Consider the following 22,009-nt stretch of genomic DNA (forward strand, 5'->3'; position numbering starts at 1 on the left):
AGTCCAGGGCTGAAAAAATCACCCCCACATCCCAACATGCGCCCTGCAAAAGCAGTACAATGCAATTTCCTATGCATTTAGAGGCTCCCTTTGGCCTCTGGTGCAGCTGCTCTCCTCTCAGCCAGACCTCCACCTGGCCTCCTCCTCTGGACGCTATCCACACTGTCCTATAATGGGCCTGGCCTGCGGCACACTGCCTCCCTCAGCATCTCTTCTCTGCATCTACCGCTCCTTTCTCAGGAGCAGCCCGGGAAGCCTGCACTCGCACTCTACCCCGCCTTTCGAAATCTGAGTGCCTGGCCTCCAATTGGCCCATTCTGCAGAGCCTTGAGCGCCGAGTGATTTCGACTAGTCCTCAGGAGTTGGGGTGAGTTGTGGTTCAGTTTTTAGCCACAGTGCTCTTTTCATTAGATTTCAGAGAAGCTAGACTAGGATTTTACCCAAGCCCTGAGCCCTAAGCAAATGCTGGATCTCCTTGGTAAGCTCCCTCCCCTCCTCTGCTCGCTCCACTCGGGAGGGCCGGGTGTCCGGTGCCTAGCTGGAGGGGGCAGGCAATGGGGGCGGGCCAGCCAGAGGGGCTGCCCTCCCCCAGTGACGTCCCAGGGGGCGGAAGGGAGCCTGGCTGGCTCTGCGCCCTCCCCGCCTCGTCCGGGTGTCGATCTGTGGGTCCTCCGGAGATGCTGCTGTCGCGTTGGCAGTTCTGCACACCGCTGAAAGTCCACCCGCTCCAGCGCTGTAGCGCCCGGGTGCCGGAGGGTGCACTAGAGTCAGGCCATGCAGCTGAGAGCAGCGCTGCAGGCCGTGTTGCTGGCCGAGCTGCTGGCGGGGCTCCGAGGGGCGATGGGTCGCCTGCTAAGTGGTGAGTATGCTGGGGTGGAGTCTGGTTCCCGGAGGGCCAGGCTGCCGCACCCACTGATCCCCAGCCTCTACTGTCCTCAGGGCTGAGGTGCCTCTTTGGCCCACGGCGGAGTAGGGAGGGGGGTGGCGCCCCACCCCTAATAGTAGACCCAGCCCTTTGACACACCCGGTTTCTAGTGGGGCAATCGCCCCGTTGCTGAGACCCGCGAGGATTCCCTGCCTATCCTAGGTAGCTCGAAGTTCACTCCCGCCCCAGGGTCACGGGAATTCGCGGTCGTAGGCTAGGTGGACAGTGAGCAAAGCTGCCCTAGTAGGCACCCCTTCCATTGAGCATGGCGCAACAGAACCCGGGACCCTCGAGCAGGTAGGGCTCACCAACTCCCTTGTCCTGCCCCCCTGGGGACGTCTTCTGACCCCAGAAACGGCGGATACAATAGGGATTCTGGGTCGGCAATGCCTGTTATTCTTGGTCTTTTGAGGGGAGGAGGAGGGATGGCTGAAACCAGCACTTGAAATAAAAGCGCTCAGAGATCCGGAAAGAAGCCTAGTTTGCATGGGACAAGCCCCGCCCGACTCAGAGAATAACTCTCTCTGCTTCCTTCCTCCGGTGGAATCTGCAGATATTTCTGGACGAGCTGTATGTGCTGTGTTCCCATTCGCACTGTATTCTAGACAGTATCAAGTATAATGAATGCAATCTGGCTCCCTGCACAGCTGCAAGACAAGTTAGGAACATGAGAACATTCCGTGAGGGCTGGGAAGAGGTTCCCAAACCAAAATTCTTTATCTCTTACTTTATGACAGCAATTCACACACACAGCCCACAATCTGGCTCCCCACTGCAAGGTATTCCCCCTGTTGAAATTTGGTTTTCACTTTGTACACCTGGATCCAGAAACAAATGCTGTCTGCTCCTGTGGACTGGGAACTGGTGTTTGTTTCCATATTTCCTGCACTTACCACCATGCTAGCCACACACTGCGCACACAAGACAAGTTGATTAAATGAGGGAATGATGAGGCAAATGTTCCAGGTAGAGCAAGGCTTCAGGCACAAGTGGGGGGGGGGGGCGGTGCAGTGGTGAACAATTTGTTATTTGCTCCTCAGTAGATTCCCATCTATTTGTCTAACATGATCTTCTTCCCTTCATGTGTCAGTCAGGTGAAGCACATTACATGGGCCCCCAGCATAACCTGTGCCTAGGGTGGAACAGGGACTGGGCAGTGTGGCTAAACGGTTACTGGTGTGACTTTGTAATGTGATCTGAGCTCTGACTTGGGCAGTGCTGCTGATAGCTACCTAACCTTAGCCAAATTACTTAATTTCTCTAAGCCTCAGTTTTTTTTCAGAAAGATCAGTAGCAGAACACCACATGGATCTGATGCTCCTAGCTTCTGCATATATCGGTCCTGCCATCAGGCAGAGGGCTCCAAGGTAGAAAAGCCTATGCCCGATTTCAGAATGCCTCTCTTCCCTGAGGAAGCACCAAACAGAGATACCTCATTCAAAGCCACACTATCCCCTGACATTCCATAATTGCATGAAAGTGATTTTTGTGCTCTTAAGTGAAATTGTAAATTTTCATCACCTCTCTTTTTTTTTAACTTTTGGTTCTTTGTTTTAATTAGAGAAAAGGGAAAGGCAGAAGGGGTGGGGAGAGACACCCATGTGAGAGAGAAACATTGATTAATTGCTGCTCAGCCATGCCCCGACTGGTGACTGAACCCACAACCCAGTCATGTGTCCTGACCAGGAATCAAACCCACAACCTTTTAGTTTACAAGAGGACACTCCAACCAACAGAGCCACACCAGCCAGGGCCATCTACCCCTCTTTCAAAGGATAGTAAAAAGTGTCTGTTGTTCAAGAATCTGTAATAGAACAAACAAAACATGGAGTTCCTACACAATATAGTTTAACTGACTGCTTCTCCATGCTGGAAGGGGTATTAATTTGCTCTGAGAACCCAAACTGACGTTTCGACAGTCCACTGGTGAGGAATCAGAATTCCTGCCCTAGGGATGGCTTCATCCACATGCCATGGTGCACGTGGGGAGCCCTGAAATAGGTTGGCTTCTTTTTTCTCTAGGGCAGCCCATCTGCCGGGGAGGAACACAGAGGCCTTGTTATAAAGTCATTTACTTCCATGATGCTTCTCGGAGACTGAACTTTGAGGAAGCCAGAGCAGCCTGCGGGAGGGATGGGGGCCAGCTAGTCAGCATCGAGTCTGAAGGTGAACAGAGACTGATAGAAAAGTTTATCGAAAACCTCCTGGCATCTGATGGGGACTTCTGGATTGGGCTCAGGAGGCGCGAGGAGAAACAAAGCAACAGCACAGCCTGCCAGGACCTTTACACCTGGACCGATGGCAGCGTATCAACATTCAGGTAAGTGTGCGGAACCCACAGCAGCTAACTCACTTGACATAACTAAAAGAGGAGGCAGGCTAGATCCCTGGTGCCAGGTCAGTGAGGGAGAGGAGAAGGCCGACCCTGGCAACAGCCCTGAAGAGACCTGCACCAGATTAGCACTGACCGGAGCAGTGTGGTCAAGGTGGTGCAGCAGCCTTGACCTGGGCCTGACTCATGTCCACCAAGCTCGGTTCAGCAGGGTGCAACCTTGAAAGGGTTGTTTCAGTGGCATACAGTGCTTCACGTCAACGGTTCTGGTTATCTGGCTTTTCAGACTAGAACTCCACTGAGAGATTGAAGGTCTGTGGGGCTCCAGACCACAGGGAATGGGAATGGTGCACAAAAAATCAGAGCCAAGATCTGATTCTATGGATTGGCCAAGGGAGGACTTAAGGAAGGCTGCAGTTCGTAGAACCCTCCCAAACCCGCAGCATCAGGACTCCCTTATTTCACACCTGACCCCGGCTCCATGGCATTGCCATTGCCTTCCCCACCCCAGGAAATGCAGTGGCATGGACAAACATCAAAAATACAAAATTAAAAGGCAGACATAAGACTGGGAAAATGTTTTAGCAAATTTAACAGAGTATCTTTTTATGAATTTATCTAAGTCAAAACACTAAAAGTTTACTTAAGTTAATAAAATCCCAAAAGATAGAGGAAAAGGACCTAAGCAGACATTTCAGGAAATACAAAATCTGACTGGTAAACAATCATATGGAAATACAGTTTAAACTCATTACCAATCAAAAGAATGAGGTTGAAATACATCTTTTTTACCTGTTACACTTAAGACAGTATGTCAGCATCTATCGTACCCATTATGCTGATCACATCCTCATCTTCCTCTGAGTTCCAGGGATACTTCCTTTGGGATTCTCATGTGCATCTCCTCCTGGGAGAGACTTTTAAAAGGAAGGTTAATAAGGTGACATGTACTCCCCTCCACTGCAGCTGGTCCCAGGGCCACAATGGACACTTACTCACCTCCCTCCTCTACCATCTGGTCCAATTCCCCTTGCCCTCTGCTGAGGGAGAGGGAGGCCCTAGTCACCGTGCACTCCTCAGTGCAGTCATTTTTCCATTTACCATCAAAATTGGCACATAAGTACCAACAGGTACCCGAGTATGTAACCTGGGTGCCAACTTATGTCTCTCTGCCCATGTGTGTAACAGCAGGCGTTCTTCCCATGATTAGGGCCAGTCATTGTCTGTCAAGTTAATGAGTCCTCTTCTTGCCTGCTGGTCCCCGGGCATAAGGATCCCAGAGTGCCCAAGTGACAGCCGTAGCTCATAGCTCAGTAAGGCTCTTGCTATATCTTGTAATGGGCACCCTTTGGGTACCCATTTAAACTCATAGGACCTTTAAACTCATAGAGCCCAGCATTGCAGAGACAGGACGTACCAATTCCCCAAGTGACAGTAATCAGGACTATTCCTGCTTCCACCCCCAGTCTTACACACCCGTGTATTCTTACCCTTGGAGACACAGGGTGTTACTAAGGTCACTGATTCAAAGTATACACTGTGTCTTGGAGGGTGATGCCCTGTTCGTACAAAGTATTGCCTCTAAGCTAGTGCTTCAGCTGTGTTTTCAACAACTCTTCCCTCTCTCTGTCAAGCTGGCAGCTTCAGTACAGTGCAACATACAATAGGACTAGTAAACCCATGGCAAGGTGTCTCCTACTTCTCCTCCTTTTCTGTGAGGTGGGTCCCTTGGTCTAATGAGATGTTGCACAGGATCCTGTGTTGGCAGATCAAATATCATGTAAGCTTTTGGTAGTGATGCTGACTAGGGCCCTGAGGCAGGAAAGGCAAACCCATATCCAGATTGCGTGTCGATTCCTGTCAAAGTGAATCACTGGAAGGAGTCCAATGTCGTCAACTCTCTACCAAGTGCCAGGCTGGTCTCCAAAAGCTATCAGCACTGGTCTCTATTGCTGGAGGCTGAATTTTTGCTGGCTGCTAGATCACCCTTGGAGAGTGGGGACTGATGCTGTTGAGCCCAGGCATAGCTTCCATCCCTGCCACTATGGCTACTGGTATCTATGGTGCCAGCACTTGGGGCAGCTGCTCACAGGCTGGCTGACGTCAACCGGCTGAGTCATGGTGTCCCCCTCATTGTTTAGGGCTCCTTCCATCTAGAAGCTTTCTGGAGGATTTTAACACATGAAAGAGTCTCATACTCTATGCCTATTCTCATAATGTCTTTTCACATCACTCTATCCAATAGCTCCTTGTCCCCAATCTTTTACTCTTTCTCCTTTTAGAAAGATTTTTTTCCTTCTGATCAACTGGCCAAGCTCTCCACTCTACTTCTGAGTCCTTTTATAGTCTAACCTCCAATAACTACCAAGTAAGCTCTGGACATTGGGAGGATGTCCCCTTAACACTTGATTTTTCAAGACCACCTCTGAGTGGGGCTGCAGTGCAACTATTGTCCATTTGGTGCTATACTCCCTTACTTGGTTGAGCTCTCCACAAACTAGGTTTGGGCTGCTTCTCTCAGCTGGTCGTGAAGGATCCCTTATACAGCTGTGGGTATCAGCAAAGGAAGAGGCTCTGATACAAAAGTGGTAGATGTCATGAAAGCCTGCTCTACCTACACTTTGGTCCTACTCACACAATGCCCTTCAGTCCAATATACCTCTTCCATCTCATAGTGGCTTAATTCCAGGCCTGCCAACCTGTGACTGCGTATCTGACAGTGCCTCACTCATGATGGGCAAGTTGGATTGAATGGTCTGGTGCTCCTTGTGTAGTTGCAAGCCAGGTGATTCTTTCTCAGCTAGAGATGACATGGCCTTGCTACAGAATCCTAGGGGTCTTCATTGTGATTCTCCCACTGGGGCTTGTCACAAATTTGATATGGCATTATTTTCCCACTACTGATGACTCTGACAATATGGTCTACTTGATCCTATGGCCCAAGTAGCAAGTCTGTTTGCACCACACAGCCTACACCTGCTTCAGAGTCCTTTTCTGCCCACTCAAAGCCAGCAGCTTTTTGTGTCACCTGATATAAGGGACAGGTGTATTTCCAGGAGTGGAATATACAACTTCTAGAAGCCAAAGAGGCCTACCAGGTGCCATGCTTCCTTTTTCTAGTTATTGCAAGATGCTTTAAATTACTGCATGAAATCCTTTAATTTAAAAGGCACCTACACATTTTCATGAAGTAGCAAGTCCCTGAATCTTCATAGGGTTTATCTCCAACCCTTGGGACACACAAATTTCACTAAGAAGGCCTCCGATATACTAGTTGCTTCTTGCTCATCTGGTTCAATTGGCATAATGCCAGCTATATAGTGGACCAATGTGATTTTCTGCAAGATGTCTAGGGAGTCTGGGTCTCCTCACACCATATTAGGACAGAGGGCAGAAAAATTAGTATAGGCTTGAGGGAAAACTATAAATGTGTACTGTGGTCCATGCCAATAAATGCAAACAGTTTCTTGTTCTTTTCTTGATAAAGATGGAAAGGAATATGTTCACCAGATCTGCATACTAGGTACCAAAGTCATGTTAGTGTTCTGTAGCAAAGATACCACATATGGCATAGCAGCAGCAATTGAGGCTTCTTCTTGGTTCAGTTTACACCACATCAGTATTATCCTTCGGGATCTGACTGTTTTTTTATTTTTTCAGGAGCCAGACTAGTGGATTAAACAGAGATATGATGGGGGAACGCCATTGTTGCATTCCCTAGGTCTTTAGGGAGGGCACTACTTTCTGTCACCTTCCCCTGGGTCAGATATTGTTTCTGTTTATTATCTTGAAGAGGGTGGGGAAGAATGCAGATTCAGAGGCTTCCACCTGACCTTCTTCATTAATATAGCTCTTACCCTATAGACTTTCAATTTGTGTACTTGGGAACTGGAGGATAACCATTGGATGAGTCCCACCATGAGCTAGCTGGCCCTGAGTCCGGATTCCACTTGATACCTGGCCTAAGTATTCTCCCACTCTAATGAGTAGCCTTGATAACACTCAGGTTTTTGGGTATCAGTGTCAATTTGTATTTTGTATCTAACAGTTTTTATAATACTTGGGTATTCCTCTTTTCCAAGTGTATGGTTACTTGAGTAAATGGCCATAGGTTTCTTTGGAAGAACATGGGGAATTATTACCATATGCACCTGCCATAGTTTTGCAGGGTCTTTGGAATCTAGCCTCTTCCTTCTATCAGTGAGTTCTGAGCCTGAAAACTGGCTCAAGACCAGAAACCAGGTACCAAGTATAATATTCCATCTATTCTATCATTTGTGAAATGAAATAACCTAAAGTCATAAGGCCAGTCAGTGTAGGAGGCTCCCAATGGAGTTGCAGAATGGCCTGGAAGTAACTAATGAGGTGCAGGGCCCAGCCCCAGATAGGGCCGCCAGCTGTCCAGGCAGAGTGTCTAAGCAGTGTTGCAAGGTCAGATGTTATCCAGGTGTATAAAACCCTGTGGACACAGCACAGGGGTTTGGTGGGTGGCACCACCACAGCACTCCAGCAGAGCTGTAGTGGGATCTCCTATGAGGAGACCTATCTCTTAGCTATCTCCTAAGGGGTGTCTCTGACAAGAGTAGGCAGAGCAGCAGGGCCTAGCTAACAATCTGAGCATCAGGGCAAGGTGTGAATTCTGGAAGCAAACAGCTCAGGTGGCTTACCAGGCAGACTAGAGCCCAGCCATGGCTTAATGCATGGGGTGTATGGTCACAGCACTTACACTCTCCATGGAATCTACACCTGGCACCCACATATCCAGCTGGGTGGCAGTGCCATGTAATTCCAAGTACCACTGTATAGTGGAGCTAAGGCTGCTAATGCACCTCATCAAGGAGTTAAGGAGACAAGAGAAAATGAGTAATAGAAGATGACAGAGGGGCCTGATGAAGTGGAAATCACTGAAAAAGGCTACATGGGCCTCCTGCTCTTTCTTGTCCCCTCTCCCTCACCTGTTTAACAGCCTCTACATTTTGGAAAGTCCTCCAGGGCTAGGAAGGTGCTTATATTCAATTAAAAAGTGTGAGGAGATGGGGGCAGGGCAAGGTCTGGATGAGATAAGTCATGCCTCTTCTCAATGCATCTGATTTCTAAACAAAGAAAAACAAACCCAGTTACCAAAAAGCAAGAAAGAAACAAGATTGTCTAGACTGGCGCTGCTAGCTGCCTTTTGTAATAATTACTTTGCAGACATCATAAGGTAATGTATTCCTCCATCCCTGCAAAGAGGTTATGGCAAATGTCAGATGATTGATTGTGCTGTCCATATTAGAAAGCATGCGACCGTTCTTACTGGCAGTACTTCAATTCCTCCCTCTCTGTATCTTCTTCTGAAGCAGACTCTTAAGTTCATGGCTCTGTGTTTTCCCATCATGTAATTTGATGGGAAAACACAGGCTTTGAGGTTTTGTGGTATCCTCTGCCATTGTCTCCACTGTTGACCCCTTTCCTACAGGAACTGGTATGTGGATGAGCCTTCCTGTGGCAGCGAGGTCTGCGTGGTCATGTACCATCAGCCATCAGCATCCACCGGCATCGGGGGCCCCTACATGTTCCAGTGGAATGACGACCAATGCAACATGAAGAACAATTTCATTTGCAAATATTCCAATGGTAATGAATCCTCTCCTAAGTTCTGTGGCTGAATCTCAGTTTCATGTCTCATTTCATAAGCAGCTGCTAGTTCCAAGCATTTGCTATGTTGTCTCTGAGAAAGCTTGTTGCCAATGCCAGCAATGTTAAACACTGGGAATTCTTGTAAAGGGACATGTGATGACCCTTTCTCATTGAGTAATTCCAGCAAAGGCAAGGGGCATCAGATGCTAAGAGAAGGGTGAAGAAAAGAAAGGGTCTAACTTGAGAACTTCAGGAAATAAAAAGCCCTCTAAGTGGACAGTTATGAATTCTTACTCTTCCCACATGTGATGTTGGCTGTAGGATCTTGTAATAAAGAAAAATATGAAAGGAAACTGGCCCTTGTTCCTACAAGTCTTCTAAGAGTCCTGTGAGATTATTTGCCGGAACTTTAAGGAAACCAAATAATGACCAAAGGCAGTAGATAATAAAATACACCTATTTCACTGGCATTATGCAAAGAGCAGACACATTGATGAACTGAAACTCCCAGGCCACCCTCTATATAAACCTTGCAAGTTCAACTGGCACTTGCTTCTAGATCTGGTAAGAGTATAGAGTCTATGATAATGTAGTCACATTCTGCTGGAATTTCCCAAACTCATCCACTATAACTGACTTGGATCTAAACTCGACATGATTTTCGTTCTGTCCCTGATGTAGCTCCCCTCCATGAAGCCAACTGCTTGGCTCCAATTCTGCATCCTTTCATGATGGGAGTACAATGACTGGTTATATCTAGTTGGTTACTAAATAATTCTATCATTTTTAAATTGTTTGAATTGACTATGCTTTTGCTGCAGTTTTTGATGCTAAAAGGTTTCTTTCTTCCCATCCCCTCAAGTGACTGCTGTGCTCCAGAGACCTAGCCCTCCCACCATACAGAGTTGCTATAAGCAGGGTGATTGCAAAGACAGAGGCCGTCTTAGTGGGTCATCTTTCAGGGCAATGACAGCAAGAGACATTAAAGAGAATAATTCAATAAATGAAATTCAATAATATTTGGGTAGAGGTTATATGGGGATTCTTAGTACTATTTTTGCTAATTTTCATAAATCCGCAATTACTTCAAAATAAGAAATTTAAAAAACATTGCCCCTGGGTAACCTTCCAGGGATCCTCAAAACTAAATTAGGTGTTCCTCCTCTGAGGATTGTAGCACCTCACACACACACTGTCACTGCTTATTTACAAGTTTGTCCCCTTCACTACATGGTTGGTGAGGTCTGGAAACCTACACGTTTGACCAGTTAACCCCTGCACTTGATCAACTGAGGTCGATCAGTGTGGTTCAAACAGGGTAGTACGTCACCCATTGTGCCAGAGTGTCAAAGGACTGGTTGAACAACATCTAACACTAGATTTGACCCCATTGCCACACAGAGTGAGTAGGTGGCATGCTAACCAGCACTTGATTACTTCTGTCATGTGCAAACAGCACAGGCATATTCAGTGAAAATCAGAGACAAGTCATCGGAGGCAATCCATTACAGGTGCACTGCAGGACTGATCAGTGAATACGCTGATCACTGCAGGTTTACACAGTGGACTGAACCATGAAAGGACAGGAAAATGAATAGATCATGTGATGTTATTGAATATACTTAGTATTGTAGTGTAATATCACAAAATCAATATTAATATTGTTCTATAATTCCATCTTTTATGACCAAGCTGTAGAGTGTAAGAGCCTGAGAGGAATGGGACCACTTCTATTTACTATTTTATCTCCATTTACCTAGCACAGAGTTTGTCTTTTTGTGATTTTAATTTTCATTTGAATTTATTTTAATTTTTATTTATTGATCTGAGAGAGATAGAGCAAGAGAAACATTGATTTATTATTCCACTCATTTCTGCATTCACTGAGGTATCTTTGGTCAGCTAATCTCCCTGTAGATCAGTTTGCTTATGTACAAAATCAGAATAATAATAGCACGTACCCCAAAAGGCTGTTATCAGGATAAATTGTGTTTGTTTTTAGAAACCACTTAGAACATGATGATGCTTTCATCATATAACATGCACTATATACATTTATTAAACGAATGGATTTGCATCACCTCTACAAATTCATGAACTTATGAGAAGATGATTGAAAGTGTTCTCTCTGAATAGCTTTGACATCCTGGCCTTAGGACTGTGAATTCTAAAATCTTGCCAGTAAGGACCTCATGCCTGTGAGTCCCAGAGCATCTGATTCGCATGTGAGAGTGACTGCCAATACAAGAGGCTGGCACATTCCCAGCCAGAAGTGAAAACATGGTTACAGGTTATCTGTGCAACCTGACTTTCCCGGGGCTCTCTGAAATATATAAAATGACTCAGGGCTCTAGATCACCGGTCTCCACCAAGGGGCTGGCCAGGGGTCTACTTAGCCCCCCAATTACTTCCACAGCTTATAGATCAGTGTCTGTTGCTTTCTAAAACATCCCGAAAGGAATTGTTAAAATCCTTTGGATTGCTTTAAAATAACTCTGGCTTGAGTATAGTAGGGGAGGAGTAGGGATTATTGCTGAAACTAGAGTAGCCATATGTTGATAAGAGTTGCAGCTGAGTTATGGTTCATAAAGGTTCATTATTACCAGTCTTTCTATTTTTGTGTATATTTGGAAATTCTCATATTAGAAAGTTTTTAAATACTTTTTAAAAAAGAAAATGGTACTCAAGCAAAGTTGGGGGAAAGCTAGTCTTTGTGCACAAGTGATCCTTTTGACGTACTAACTCCATTCCTGTCATCAAGTGAGCAAATAAAATGGAATCTACACTCTGGCCAATTTCATTCAGATGGCATGGAAATTTAATTATTATTTTTGTTTATTTTTGCTACAGAGAAACGAACAGCTCCTCCTATGCAGCCAGGAGGTAAGCCTGTCTTTTGAGATTTGGGTTCATTGGGGCTATTTCACAGCCCTTCTTTATAGGGTTAGAACCATGTGATCTTTAGACCAGATTATTCAACATTACCAAAGGAAGATTACCGAACATTTAAGCAGGTATGTACCACATACAGACATACTAAATCGTTCATTAATCTCACTCTCTAGCATTGTCTATTTCTCTCAAAGCTGAAAAGAAATAGTTGCAAATTCAATTTGAGATGTTATTTGTTATTATTGACAACATGAAAGGAATAACTCAATCTAATTCAACAAGTGAACCAAACAGCATCAATGGTCCTAGAAGTGACTCAGGGACTCTTCCCCTTATAAGGCACCTGGGCACTGCATGTGCCTTGATGGCAGCCACCTGCTGGTTGTTTCAGGACATAATCCAGTACGTAAGTCTCACCAGAAAGGTGAAGACAAATAAGCCTCTACACTAGCAGATCTACCCTTTGCTTTTCTATGTTTATAAATGGCACTGGTCAAATTGCTACTGCCTTTTGGCACCCCACCTTGAACTTGGTAGGACCTCAGAGAATATCTGTATTATGATGCCTTCCTTTCTCCAGGTTCTCAAGTCTTTGTATCTGTCTCCAGGTGAAAGAACAGAGCCAGCCACACCCATACTTCCAGAAGACACAGAGAAAGAAGATGCTGAAGAAACCTTGAAAGAAGACAAAGGTATAAAGAAAACTCTCCTGGGAAAAATTGATAATGGAACTCTTCTGATTACAAACTATCCACAGTTACATTTCCTGCTTTCTTCTTTCCATAGCTACTTAATGATGGAACTAGACAGGGCATGTGTGACTCTGCAAAACTGCATTAAATGTTAGATTCCATCAGTGAAGTATGCAAATGGAGGTATCTTAAGACAATTGGGGAGATTATCTGCATGAAGATAGAGCCTTGGGGCAGCGACTGAGAAATGGATGTAGAGAAATAAGAGCAGACAGACCCAGACCATAATGCATAACATCCATGTTTAATATTCATTTGTGAAACAGAGAAAATGGGCAAAAACATTTTAAAAGTTAAATCATAAAAGATAAAAGAAAATGGGTGATAAATTGGAATGTTAATGGACTTTCAACCTTGAGTTTTAAGAGGGAGAGCTAGGTTTTTTGTCACTGAACAACTTTTAAGAACCGCTTAAAATCTCTGTGCTTCAACTTAATCATTTACATAATGGAAGTAATAATTGTTTTTTCACCTGCCTGAGAAACTGTCCATAAAATAAAACAGGAGATTGCAATACCTCAATTCAGTTCTGACAGTGGCCACCCCACTGGCACAGACCATACAGGTTAAGGGCTCAGACCCTATCAAGCCAGCCCTCCCTTGAGACATCAGCCACAAGTCCCAGGGTTCCCAGGGCAACTGCACTTCTAACCAACTGGCTCTAAATCCGGGGGGTGCCCACAACCCCCTCAGGTTCATTAATTTGGTAGAAGGACTCAACACAAGAAAATGCTGTACTTATGACTACATTTCATTATAAAAGACATAAATCAGAACCAGCCAAATGACAAACACGAATAAGGTGAGGTCTGGAGGGGTCCCAGACTGGGAGCTTCTGGGTCCTGTCCCTGTAGAATCATGCTCCTGACACATCAATGTGTCCACCACCCAGAGAGTGCCATTGAGCTTTGGTGTGCAGAAGTTTTATTGAGGTGTCATTACATGGGCCTAGTTGATTTGACCATTGGCCATGTACTTGAACTCATTCTCTAGGCCTTACTCCCTCCCCACCAGCCCTCATCCTGAAACATCTGTCAGCATAAACTGATGTGGTCTGAGGGGCTCATGAGCAGCAGTCACTCTATTACCTGACAAATTCCCTCCCAGGAACCTGGGGCACATTTGTTATTCTACAACAGATAATACCCGTATGCGAAAATATTTTTATAAAAGTACATAGTGCAATGCAGAGATGAGTCCCATTTTTATTGCTTTTTGTTATTATGGTAATATTTAAAGTAGGTTTTATTTTGGGTTTGTGTGTGTGTGTGTTTCTGTGTAGAAAAACAAAGCAACACCCTCTGGTTGGATGGTATGAAAGGGGTCAGTCCCCAATTCTCGGTTCCTCCCCAAGTCCCTTGAAAGATAATTCCCTGCCAGAAAGTTCTGCAGTCTGATTCATGTGCTCCATGGGACTTGCTCTTTCCTGGTAATAATTCAGACTTCTGGCTTCCTTCTTTTTCTAGCCATCTCTCTCACCCCACCATGGGAACTACCATTTCCCATTTCCATCTTTAGAGTCAAAAACATCAGTGCTGCCCAAGCAGCCTCTTCTTCGTTAAGGGAGAGGAAGGACAAGAAGAGAGAATATCTCTCCTATGGACAAAAAAAAATTAGTTAAAACTTTTCTTCTGATATTTACAGGAAGCCCCCAAATTTAAAAATAATAGGACAGGCAGGAAATGCTCGGTTTTTTGAAACTAGATGTTCTTTGCAATACTCTGTGTTGGTTACATTGATTATGATTTTTAAGCCCATTTTGAACCATATAAAAACATCACTAATGCTGATAAAAGTGCTTTTTTCTTTTCAGAAGCTGCCTGGAATGTTGCCTACATCCTAATCCCATGCATTTCCCTTCTCTTCCTCCTTGTGGTCACCACAGTTGTATGTTGGGTTTGGATCTGGAGGAGGAGGCAAGTAAAACTTTTCTCGTGTACACCTTTGTGTCTTCTGAACTCTGCAATTTGGACATTGCCCTGTTTACTTCATTAGAAGCCGTGCCAGCTCCAAGAGAGCTACCACAGCAGAGTGGAGAGTAAATTCTTGACCACGCTCAAGTAATTGGAAGTACTAAGCATTTGTGCTTAGCTGTGATTGACAGTAATCTTACATTCTTTAATTTTATTTTAATGACTTAAGGGGTAAAACTGTTATTCTATAACTACTCATCAGTGAAGTACTCTTATAAATGCATACTCTGACTCTAACAATTTTTGCTGGGTTGAGTGAAGGAGTGAATAGTAACCCACATGAAAAACATCTCTTTCAAATCGTTCTGGCAAACTTCTGAAACCAAATCAATTTATTCAAAATGAAATAGCCACATTTGACACCCTTTGATGACCAATTTAAGATGAATTAGTAAAATTCCGGTGTAGAACCTACTTCATTTGATAACAACTTTCTTATAGAATTATTAGAATTAAGGCAGTTAATATATGCAGAATGGGCACAACGTAAGCACTTAAGAATGTTAGCTCTTACTATAATCACTTTTATTAGCTGATTCCTTTAAATCTTAAAATATAATTCAGCTCAAAAATTACAAATGCACTTTACAACTGCTTATACTGAAGCTGGTTCTTTTATTTTTTTAGGATATTGCAAGGGATTTTATTTTTTTTCTTTTAAATATATTTTATTTATTGTACTATTACAGTTGTCCCATTTTCCCCCTTTATGTCCCTCCACCCTGCACCCCCCCCCACCTGCATTCTACCCCTTAGTTCATTTCCATGGGTCATAGATATAAGTTCTTTGGCTTCTCCATTTCCCAAACTATTCTTTACCTCCCCTTGTCTATGTATTACCTACCATTTATGCTTCTTATTCCTTGTACTTTTTCCCCCATTCTCCCTCCCCCTCCCCACTGATAACCTTCCATGCGATGTCCATTTCTGTGATTCTGTTCCTGTCCTCATTGTTTGCTTAGTTGGTTTTTGTTTCTGTTTTTTAGGTTCTTTTGTTGATAGTTGTGAGTTTGTTGTCATTTTACTTTTTACATTTTTTATCTTCTTTTTATTAGATAAGTCCCTTTAACATTTCATATAATAAAGACCTGGTGATGATGAACTCCTTTAACTTGACCTTATCTAGGAAGCACTTCATCTGCTCTTCCATTCTAAATGATAGCTTTGCTGGATAGAGTGATCTTGGATGTAGGTTCCTGCCTTTGATGAATTTGATTACTTCTTCCCAGACTCTTCTTGCCTGCAAGGTTTCTTTGGAGAAATCAGCTGATAGTCTTATGGGGACTCCTTTGTAGGTAACTGTCTCCTTTCCTCTTGCTGCATGTAAGATTCTCTCCTTATCTTTAATCTTGAGTAATGTAATTATGATGTGCCTTGGTGTGTGCTTCCTTTGGTCCAACGTTTTTGGGACTCTCTGACCTTCTTGGACTTCCTGGAAGTCTATTTCCTTTGCCAGACTGGGGAAGTTCGCATTCATTATGTTTTCAAATAAGTTTTCAATTTCTTGCTCTTCTTCTTCTCCTTCTGGCACCCCAGTAATTGGCTGTTGGAACTTTTAAAGTTGTCCCAGAAGTTCCTAAGCAACTCCTCAATTTTTTTTTAAATTCTTGTTTCTTCATTCTTTCTGTTTGACTGTTTATTTCTTTTTTCTGGTCCAAACCATTGATTTGAGTCTCAGTTTCCTTCCCATCACTATTGGTTTTCTATATGTTTTCCTTTATTTTACCTTTCATAGACTTCACTTTTTCCTCTATTTTTTGACAATACTCAACCAATTCTGTGAGCATCCTGATTACCAGTGTGTTGAACTGTGCATCTGACAGGTTGGCTATCTCTTCATCACTTAGTTGTATTTTTTCTGGAGCTTTGATCTGTTCTTTCATTTGGGCCTTTTTTTTTTTGTCTCAGCATGCCTGTTATGTAGTCAATGGTGGAGCCTTAGGTGTTCACCAGGGCAGGGCAACCAGCGTCACTGTGCTGTGGTGCTTGGGGGAGGGGTCCAAGAGGGAACAGTGCCCCTTGTTCAGCTCTCAGCTGCCTTTCAGTCACTTCCTCCACTACCCACAAGCATATCAGACCCTTCTGGTGCTGATTCCTNGAGCTTTGATCTGTTCTTTCATTTGGGCCTTTTTTTTTTTGTCTCAGCATGCCTGTTATGTAGTCAATGGTGGAGCCTTAGGTGTTCACCAGGGCAGGGCAACCAGCGTCACTGTGCTGTGGTGCTTGGGGGAGGGGTCCAAGAGGGAACAGTGCCCCTTGTTCAGCTCTCAGCTGGCTTTCAGTCACTTCCTCCACTCCCCACAAGCATATCAGACCCTTCTGGTGCTGATTCCTGAATGGGTGGTTCTGTGTATGTTTTAGGATCCTTTGTGTCTCTTCAGCAAACTCTCCTGTGAGGCTGAGAGTTTCCCCTGCTGCTACAATCCCTACAGGTTGTTTCAGTCAGAGGTTTAGGGGCTTTATTTTTTTGCCCTGGAACCTTGGGTTGTGTGGTCTATCTCGCTCACCAGTTGTTCCTCCCAGTTTATTCCCAAGCAAATCTGGGGTTACACACTCTGCCAGATACCACCTCACCAGTCCTGCAGCCGCTGCCTTTCTGCAAGTCCCCTCCACCCTGGCTGCCCATCTCTACCCCTCCCACTACTGTGGGTGAATGTTTCTTCTTTAACACTTTGGTTGTCAAACTTTCACACAATTTGATTTTCTGGCATGTCTAGTTACTGTTTGTTTTTAAATTTGTTGTTGTCCTTTTGGTTGTGGAAGGAGGCACAATGTACCTCCACCTTGGCCAGAAGTTGCAGTTGGTTCTTGATTTCCCCTCCTTAATCTATATATTTAGCACCTCACCAGGATTTGGGAATTGTGACTCTGAAGCTGTAGTCTATTTCACTTTTCTTGTGCCACAGACCTCTGTAGCAGTCTGGTGAAGTCTATGGACTCCTTCCCAGAAGAATATTTTTAAATGCATAAGATAAAATGCATTGGATTGCAAGGGAAACAATTGTACTAATACAGAGTTTAGCAAGATATTTCCAAAAAATGAATGTGATACAGTAATAAATGTATATCTTTATTAATGATTCTTTATTTAGTGGTGGGTATAATTATAATTTTGAGATAGGGATGAGAGTAAAATATTTATCTTTTATAACTGTGATGTGATATGAAAATGTGTGATTTTTGTTGTTGATCAAGTCCAAGATATTATTAATTCTATTCTGATTTATTGGCTACAGTTAGGATTGAAGGAACTGCTAAATTTCACTGAGAGAAAAGCTTTTTTTACTGTGATATTTGTCCCCACCTAGTTCTATTTAGCCTCTGGAGGCTCTGGGGATCCCAGGATTAGCATCTCTGTTCTGTGTTCTGGAAGCATTGAACAGACAATCAGTTTAAACATAACAACATCACATGTTTTTTACCCACCCGACCCTGAAGCCCTGACATGCTAAGTTTAGCCAGGTGATAAGTGCAGCTAGTGATTGCCCAGGGTGACCTCCTCCTCCCTACCAGGAGGCTCAGGGATATTCTCAGTCCACCTGTCTAAAATGCTCAGCCCTGGTTTCTTTCCCAGGAATCAGGAGCAGCCCAGCCCCAGCACAAAGGAGCAGCACGCCATTTGGCAATCTTCTCACCACAGGCCAGACCTGGAGGTTTACAGCGTCATACGAAAACAAAGTGAAGCTGATTTAGCTGAGACCCGGCCGGACCTGAAGAATATTTCATTCCGAGTGTGTTCGGGAGAAGCCACTCCCAATGACATGTCTTGTGACTATGACAACATAGCTGTGAACCCATCGGAAAATGGATTCATCACTCTAGCAAGCATAGAGAGTGGTTTTGTGACCAATGACATTTACGAGTTTTCTCCCAGCCGAATGGGGAGGAGCAAGGAGTCTGGATGGGTGGAAAATGAAATATATGATTATTAGGACACATGAAACACATTTAAACTTACAAGAACAGGCATGAAAAGAGATACAAAATTTTTCTATTTTCTATAAGGAAAACACTCCGAAGGCCTATGAAAGTGCTGTTACCAAGTCCCGGGAGGTGAGCATGTGACCACAAGTAGCCCCTATTGAATATATCCCTTTTCCTTGGCCTCTCACCCAGGTCTATCTTATGAGAAAGCACCTTGCCCAGGGTCTGGACGTAGTAGAAGGTGAATATCAGTTGGTTGGTTATAACCAACATACAAGGGACAGTGCTTTCACTGACAGGGATAAGGCTGTGGTTATAGGATTCGGGACACACGTCCCAGGTTCCGTTTTTCTTCCCAGCCCATGTCATCACAGAGAGGCAGAAATTACAGCAATTTGAAAGCATACTTATGCTAGCATCGGCTGGCCTGCACATCACCAATGCTCGTATCTGTTTTTTTCAAAGAATCAAATCAAATCAAAAGCAGGAAGCAAAATGTTAGTCAGTCTGTGTCTGCAGCCCTTCCTCTGCATGTGGCCTCATGGGACCTTGTTTCTTCCTCCTGACATCCCAACTTGGAAATACTTTAGAAACAAAAATGAAATTTGAATTTGGCTTCTAGGCTTATTTGTGTTCCAGCCCTGACACTGTACATTGTTCTGTTGGTGTGTCTGTTTTAGTGCAGCATCAACACAATGTTGCTAATAATAATGACGATGATTCTTCTCTTTTGTTTTAGGAAGCTATTTCCAATATTTTTGGATTCAAATCCAGAAAAAGATTTCATAGCCTCACATCAGTCATTTACCATTTGAAGGTCTGAAGGCCATTATTTAAATCACTACCAACCTCTCTCTATCAGCTCAATATTTATTTTAAGCATTCCTCATGTATATTCTTCTTAGAGTTTGTAGCTTTGCCTCACATGTGGAGCCCCAAATGAGATAAATTAACTAGTCTGGGTCACGGCCACATCCCACGCAGTAGATTGTAACCACTGCCCAGTGACCTGTCCTGCTGGGGGGTGGGGGCCAGAGAACAGCGAGGACACAAAAATATCACTTATGCCTGCTTCAGGGAAGTGTATTTGGTGGAGTGACCACATTTTAAGCAAAAACAGTGACCATGTGGTCTGAAGAACTAATTCATTACTCTAAAATATTGAAGTCCTCATCTTGCTGCACACATCTTGGCTCTGTGATCTGTTCTTTTATCCTCCCCTGTGACCCTCAACTCTGGCCACTAATAGCTGAGAACCCCAGGAGGGCAGAGGTCCCATTGACCCTATCAGCACAGTACCTCCTATACCCAAGACAGCACTTTGCACAGACCAGACAGTCAGCACTCGTTGAATGGATGAAGAATTCATCTTTCAGACTCATCTACAATAGCCTAAATATTTCAAAAGTTCATAGAACCTATTTTTCACACTCCACCTGGGTGAGGGTGGTAATTGAGTTATTTTAGTTTGAATAGCACTCCCACGAACAGAGGAAGATGGAAGTGTAGTGAGCAGTAAACAAAGCTGGTGAATTGTTAACAATTTGCTTCAATTATGTCACTTAAACTTGAAATGAGGATGCATTCTGAGGGCTGTAATCTCAGTGACCCTTTCAGCATCTTCTCTTTGTCATTCATGTGTTATCTGCACTGGAACCCACAGATTTCTTCCTTCTTGATTTGCATGCAGCCAGCCTTACCCTGCATTTAAATTATTTAATTTCTTTTTCTCCTCAGATTTCCTAGCCTGAATTTATCCAACCCCATTACTATCTCTAATAATTGCACTTCACTTATTTAACAAACTTTTGTCAAATGTTTTTTTGTTCATATTGAACATCTAGTTTATCTAGTTATCATTTAAAATTTAATAAACCCATTTCATCATTTAAAAACCATGGTTCCCAGGCTTTTCCCCCTCCCCAAACTCTGATACACACAAGAGATGAAATGCATCTATCAAACAATTCCTTGGGTCTATCCACTTAAAAAGAATTTATTGAATATCTACCCATGCCATACACTGTGTTAGATGTGGCACATAGGCCAAGGCTTGAATAAGTTGACTCATACAATAGGTTACATACTTTTCTCAACATGGTAGCTAGAAAGACTTTTGTCTGCTCATGTTATTTCTTCACTCATTTATTCACAAAGTTTAATTATACCTACTTTGTGTCAGGAAACATGATGAATGCTAGGCATGTGGTGATAAATAAGGCAGACATAGGCTCATCTCATGAAGCTTACATTCTAGTGAGTAAAGAAGACACATCCAAACATAAATGAGTGAAAGAGAATTTGCTATAGTTTGTTTTTAATTGTGTGCAACTCTTTCTACTCTCTTTCTCCTTCCCTTTCTTTCCCGTCTGTTCCTGGACACTTCAGTCCTAAAGCTATTAGGTAGGTCAGAGGGAGGTAGGCATCCATGTCCAGGGAGGTGCAGAGATTTGGTAGTTCATGATTGGGTGCCAGGCACCAACAGGGTGAAAAAGGTATCCACACAGAGGGCAGACGTGGCTCAGATGTGGCCTGAGTAGGTGAGGAGGCCATCCACGCAGAGCATGGGAGAGCATGGGGCAGCAGCCACAGTGGCAGGTTGGTTGCACAAAGGAGAATTGGCAAAATAGGTACGTATACTAAGGGTAAGAAGAGCCAGGTGTCTTGCTGTCAGAGATGAAAGTTGCAGATACAAAAAGGGAGAAAATGAGTGGAATTCATGGTATTAGATTAAAATTAGAAAGATTGGTGTGACTTCATAGTTTTCAATACAGAGTATATACAATACTTTTGTCCAGAAAAAGTCTAGCCACTGTTAATGTAACGAGAATGGTTTGTGCAACATCAATGTAAACTGTCAGCCCAGGAGAGAGGACTAGAATGTGCATGCATAAACAATGATGACTTCACTGTACTTGTTAGTGGAGGCAGTAGACGCTGTTCAGTAAGGATATGTACTGTGTGGCCATCACACCCAAAATGACAGAGTAAATACAAAGCAACGAATCTCTATCAAATTTTGCAATATTCCTCCATGGAAACTCTTCATATGATTCAGAAGGCCACAGCTATGGGCAAGTGGCGACTGGGAGCTTCATCATGATAACATATCCATTCATCCATCACATCTTGTGCAGAGTTTTTTAGGAAAACATCAAATCGCTCAGGTGACTCGGCCCCTCTTTAGCCCATATTTGGTGCCCTGAAACTTCTGGCTTTTCCCAAGACTAAAATTACTTTTGAATGGGAAGAGATTTTAGACTGTTGTTGAGTCTCGGGAATACACAATGGGGCAGCTGATGACCATTCTAACAGAGGACTTTGCAGTGTTTTGAACAGTGGAAGAGACTCTTGCTGGGAGAACTGTGAGAAATACCAAGATGCCTACTTTGAAGGGGACTGAGGCATCATTGTCCTGTGTACAATGTTTCTTGTATCTTCTTCAATAAATGTCCCTATTTTTTATATTACGTGGCTGAATACCTTCTAGACAGACCATATGTGTGTGTGTGTGTATACACACATGTATGCATATACCTATATATTCAAATCTAGCACTCATATCTTGGCTTCTAAGTTATGTTCTCTATGA

At 43.7% G+C, this 22,009-nt stretch overlaps 1 protein-coding gene across 3 annotated transcripts; it reads left to right on the forward strand.

Annotated features, from left to right (window-relative positions):
- Positions 1-335: 335 nt before the first annotated feature.
- Positions 336-21,100, forward strand: LAYN (layilin). Of its 3 annotated transcripts, XM_037065552.1 has the most exons (7): positions 336-859; positions 2,948-3,245; positions 8,716-8,873; positions 11,727-11,759; positions 12,377-12,460; positions 14,334-14,436; positions 18,068-21,100. In XM_037065552.1, the coding sequence occupies exons 1-7, from the start codon at positions 775-777 to the stop codon at positions 18,423-18,425; spliced, it is 1,119 nt and encodes a 372-aa protein (XP_036921447.1). In that variant the 5' UTR covers positions 336-774; the 3' UTR covers positions 18,426-21,100. The 3 variants fall into 3 exon arrangements, with proteins under 3 accessions (XP_036921447.1, XP_036921448.1, XP_036921449.1); XM_037065553.1 differs by lacking the exon at positions 11,727-11,759 and having other exon boundaries at positions 339-859; XM_037065554.1 differs by lacking the exons at positions 336-859; positions 8,716-8,873; positions 11,727-11,759 and having other exon boundaries at positions 3,039-3,245.
- Positions 21,101-22,009: the final 909 nt, after the last annotated feature.

The sequence above is a fragment of the Sturnira hondurensis genome, unplaced genomic scaffold, assembly GCF_014824575.4.
Source record: "Sturnira hondurensis isolate 20B ecotype Veracruz unplaced genomic scaffold, ASM1482457v3 Scaffold0015793, whole genome shotgun sequence".
In the NCBI taxonomy this organism is placed as follows: domain Eukaryota; kingdom Metazoa; phylum Chordata; class Mammalia; order Chiroptera; family Phyllostomidae; genus Sturnira; species Sturnira hondurensis.